Source organism: Etheostoma spectabile, unplaced genomic scaffold (assembly GCF_008692095.1).
Source record: "Etheostoma spectabile isolate EspeVRDwgs_2016 unplaced genomic scaffold, UIUC_Espe_1.0 scaffold50, whole genome shotgun sequence".
In the NCBI taxonomy this organism is placed as follows: Eukaryota; Metazoa; Chordata; class Actinopteri; order Perciformes; family Percidae; genus Etheostoma; species Etheostoma spectabile.
The window spans coordinates 46,337-51,377 of NW_022605620.1; the positions used below are offsets into that span (position 1 = coordinate 46,337).

General features: G+C 43.5%; 1 protein-coding gene across 1 annotated transcript in view; it reads left to right on the forward strand.

Annotated features, from left to right (window-relative positions):
• The window catches only part of sh2b1 (SH2B adaptor protein 1), a 33,742-nt gene extending 29,106 nt beyond the window's left edge, over positions 1-4,636 (forward strand). The window contains 3 exon segments of the mRNA XM_032511870.1: positions 2,300-2,492; positions 2,494-3,132; positions 3,185-4,636. Of these exon segments, the coding sequence (XP_032367761.1) occupies positions 2,300-2,492; positions 2,494-2,674 (374 nt within the window). The 3' untranslated portion in view covers positions 2,675-3,132; positions 3,185-4,636.
• The last annotated feature ends 405 nt before the right edge of the window (positions 4,637-5,041 follow it).

Below are 5,041 nucleotides of genomic sequence, written 5' to 3' on the forward strand. Positions count from 1 at the left end.
AGAGATAGATGGAGAGATAGATGGAGAGATAGATGGAGAGATAGATGGAGAGATAGATAGATAGATAGATAGATAGATAGATGGAGAGATGGAGAGATGGAGAGATGGAGAGATAGATGGAGAGATGGAGAGATAGATGGAGAGATGGAGAGATAGATGGAGAGATAGATTGAGAGATGGATGGATAGATGGATGGATAGATGGATGGATAGATAGATGGAGGGAGAGATGGAGAGATAGAGGAAGAGATGGAGAGATAGATGTAGAGATGGAGAGATAGATTGAGAGATAGATGGATAGATATTGATCCCAATAAAAATGGGAAACTACAGTGTTACATCAGTCACACAACACAGAATATAAATATAAATGTAAATGAGATACTAGGAAAAATATACACACAATATACATGAAATAATAACGATAGGAATAAAATAAAAAGAACAAATATTTGAATATGTACAGGATGGAAAAACCAAAATGTGCAAATGCTTAAATAATATGCTAAAATGTAAATAAACCAATTGTGCAGGTTGCAGTTAGTGCAGTGGTGTGGTGTCTAAAAGTCTCATCTAGATTACCCCAGTGATGACATCATGATGTCATCACTGATAGTGATATTTTCCTCATAGCGGATCAATAAAGAGGATAAATTAATAAACTAACTCTTCAGATCTTTCTTTTATTATCCAGTTTGACAGTCAGTCATAACGGATGAACATAAATACACCACCTTAACCCTCGTGTTGTCCACTTTTTTCAACAGCTTGCGCTTTTATTGTGAAAAGTTTTTTTTCTGCTTATTGTTCCGCTCATTATTTTTCTAATTTTTTGTAGTTTTTTTTCTACATTTTCGACCCTTTTTCCGCCATTTTTGTCCCTTTTTTACATTTGACTCTTTTTGCCCCCGTACGAGTTTTACGCTTAACCTAATTTTTGAGTTTGAAAAGCAGTAAATATGCTAAAAAAAATGAATAAAAACACCCCAAATGTAATGATAGTAGTGTCCTGATCCTTCATTCTACTTGAAAGAGATCATAAATGGAACCATCCTTGTTCATTTTTGGCAATTTCTGATATAGATTTAATTTTTTGGGGAAAATGGGTTAAATTTGCCCCCAAAGACAACAGGAGGGTTAAAGCAGATTTCCATCAGGGCTAAATTACGGGGTATCGGATTGGTTCCTAAACTCCAGTCCCGTCAGAAACCGAGACCAGTATTTTAGGGGGTATCGGAGGCTTTTCTTAGACAGGTATTGGTATCAGAACATCCTCAAGTATTTTAAGATGTCTTTAATAAATTGCCTTTACACTAAAGTTCACAGTGGTAACGTTTGAATCAGAAACCCAACCCCCCCCCCCCCCCTTCCCGCTGGTCTGCAGCGGTCTCCGTCTGACGGTGTGTATCTGCACCCCCGTCTGCACCCCCCCGCTGGTCTGACCTCTCTCTGTTGTTGTTGTTGTTGTTGTTGTCCGTTGGCTCATCCCTTGCAGGCCGGGACAGGGCAGGCAGTCGGCCTACAGTCTGTGATGTCATCACCACGCGCCATCCTGACTCTCCATCAACCCCCATCTCTGACTGTGTGTAAGTGAGACCGGACTCGGAGGAGAGAAACTCAGAGAGAGAGAGAGAGAGAGAATTTGAGAGTGAGAGTGTAAGCGTAAGAGAGTGTATTTTAGAGAGAGAGAGAGAGTGTATTTGAGAGTGAGAGAGAGAGAGAGTGTATTTGAGAGTGAGAGAGAGAGAGAGTGTGTGTTTCGGAGAAAGTGAGAGAGAGAGAAAGAAAGTGAGAGTGTATTTGGGAGTGAGAGAGAGTGAGTAAGCGTAAGAGAGTGTATTTGAGAGAGAGAGAGAGTTTCGGAGAAAGAGAGAGAGTGTATTTGAGAGTGAGAGAGAGAGAGAGAGAGAGAGTGTAAGCGGAATAGTGTATTTTAGAGAAATAGAGAGAGAGGAGGAGAGAGGATGAGAGAGAGAGAGAGAGAGAGGGAGAGAGAGAGAGAGAGAGAGAGAGAAGAGAGAAGAAGATGTGTGTGTGTTTTGATTTGGACTGCCTCCATGACACCCATGGACTCCATGAACACAGACCTCCTCCACCTAACCGGCCGCTCACTGTCCCTCTCTCTTCTTCTCTCCTCCTCCTACGTCACCTCACTCCTTCACTCCACTTTTGGCCTTTTTGTTCCTCCTCCTCCTCCTCCTCCTCCTCCTCCTGCCTTCCTTTATTTACACTTTTCTCTCACTTCCCCTCTCCGTTTCCTTCTCTTTTCTTCTTCTCTGGTCTCTATCTCGTCCACGCAGACTTGACCAGCAGACCCCGTAGCCCCCCCCAGCCTCCCCCGCTGCCGCCGGGCCGCCCCCCACCCCCGACCCCGCCCGACAGGACAAGGACCACTCTGAGGGCCGCGAGAGGCAGCAGAGGGATAGTCACAGGAGAGATAGCAGCAGGAGTAGGACGGTGCTTGGCTACCATGGCAACGCGTCAGGAGGAGAGTAGGAGGTGCGCGCAGCGGTGGAGGTGGCGGAGCAGGAGCAGGTGGAGGTGGCGGAGGAGTGGAAGACTGGGAGGAGAGGGACAGGGACACTCCTCTCCGCCAACTGGACGCTGTGGAGGGAGAAGAGAGGGAGGGAGCGAGGGCGCCCCGGGCAATCGACAACCAGTACTCCTTCTTCTGATGAAGGGAAGCCGGGGGGGATTGTGTGTGTGTGTGTGTGTGTGTGTGGTCTGTGTGTGTGTGTGTGTGTGTGTGTGTGTGTGTGTGTGAGAGAGCACGCGAACGTGAGATTGGATGAGGTATCATAGCCATTCATAACCAGTATTTTTATTTTGGTAGCAAGGTGGAGGAGAAGGAGGTGTAAAGTACTACCACTAAACGAGAGAGGGAGGAGGGAGGGAGGGAGAGGAGAGAGGGAGGAGGACGGGGGGAGGGAGTACGGGGAGAGGGAGGAGGAGGGAGGGAGGGGGAGGAAGACGAGGGAGCAGCGTTCCAACACTAACTAGCGGTACATTTCTGTTGTTCTAATGTAGTCGGATAAGCTTTGTTGTTTGTTGTTGTTGTTGTTGTTGTTGTTTTGCCGGTACGACTCACAGCCCGGCTGTGAACCCACAGGTCCTGATACCTCACGGTCGTCCTGTGCCTGGCCGAGACCCCCCAACCCCCCCCCCCCCCCCCCCCCCCCCCCGAGGCCAAACCTACTCTCCAAACATCTGTCCTGTGGCAGGTAGCCCCAAAGCTTTACAACCTCCCTGGTACGGAGACGCCGTCACACCCCGCTCCATCGAGGAGATGCTCCATCTGCCCACAGGGCTGCACCATGGGGGCAATACACCCCTGCTCCATCTGCCCACAGGGCTGCACCATGGGGGCAATACACCCCTGCTCCATCTGCCCACAGGGCTGCACCATGGGGGCAATACACCCCTGCTCCATCTGCCCACAGGGCTGCACCATGGGGGCAATACACCCCTGCTCCATCTGCCCACAGGGCTGCACCATGGGGGCAAAACATCCCATAATGCTGTTGGATAATAATAACCCCATATTTACCCTCCTGTTGTCCTCGGGTCAAATCTGACCCTTTAAAAATATGTCCATATCTGAAATATGAGTTTCTTTTTAACCAAATTACCACAAAAAATGGATTGGATTCTTAACTACTAGTCAAAATAATTCATAATTTCTGCTTTTTTTTAACTCAAATATTAGGTCTAAATCTATATAAATGAGGGTTATTGACCCATAAATTCCCAAAAGTAGTAAAACTAGCAAGGTGGTGTTAGAGAAAACTAATAAAGTCAGAAAAAGGGACGAAAATGTCAAATTTTTGTCCATTTTTTGGGTTAAAGTGTTCTCAGGTCCGCTGCTTTCAGAATTCTGCTAATATTCAACAAACTGCTTTTTGCATTAATAACTAACGAATGGATCTCATTTCCAAATTATCTTCCATTGAACATTGAATTGAACATTGAAGCCAGCACTAAATACAGAAGGATTGGTCACGTTACATTTTTAAAGGGCGGGTTTTCTGCTTGTTCTCCGTCAGCTGACCCCAAAAAAATAGTCTTTCCCGAAATAAAAAGCATAAAGAAAACATCGTTGTGCAGCCCTATTAACATATTAACGTCAATACCCGATATTATGCTCGCGTCTGATTGGACGAGCTGCGAGACCCGACCGACGTGTGTAATGTGAATTTCTAATGAATGGTTGAATGTATAATAATAACAACAATAATAATAATAACGCTAATAATAATACTAACACTAGTGATTTAGGTACGTTTTCATTCATTGAGAGAAAAACATTGGTTGGATCCGGGTTGTGAAATGTCAGAATTTGCTGCTTTTTTGTTTGTTTTTTATGTTTTTATGTTTTTGTAAATTTAACATCTTTAGAGTTTTGTTCCAGATTGAGTTGTGTGAAGACTACAGTGCAGCTCCGGGAACGTTTCGGACGTTTTAGGATAAGATTGGAAACCTTTATTAATCCCTAGAGGGGGAGTTTGGGTTGTTACAGGCGTTGGGAAAAAAAAAAAAAAAAATTAAAAAAAATAACATAAATTGAGAATAGGTGAAATAAATGCAAACCTACGAGTTATATAAAACAAAGGAATGTAGAAATATGACATATACATTAGCAAGATAAAGTATCATTGTGTGGTTCTTTAAACTGAACAATTATTTAAGAAGTGTAGTTACAAAAATAATGTTAAATTGCAGCCGTACTGCCCAAAAAGACTGTAGGCTGTAGTAAAATGTTGAATGTTATTTGAACGAAAGTTTCCCAAAGAACATAAAATTGACAGAGTTATGAATGGAGTTTGGTTTTCAAAACAAAACAAAACAAATAGAAAACTGTATTTTGGAGACAAAATTTGCGAGGTAATTTATTAAAATTGGTGATATGTTAATACTAGTGGAACACTATTATGGACAGACTGGAAATATAAGAACAAAAAAGATATATTATTTGTATTTGTATTTGTAAAAGTGCCCAAAGAAACCCATTCGCTGGCACTCAAGGAAAACGTTAAATTAACAGA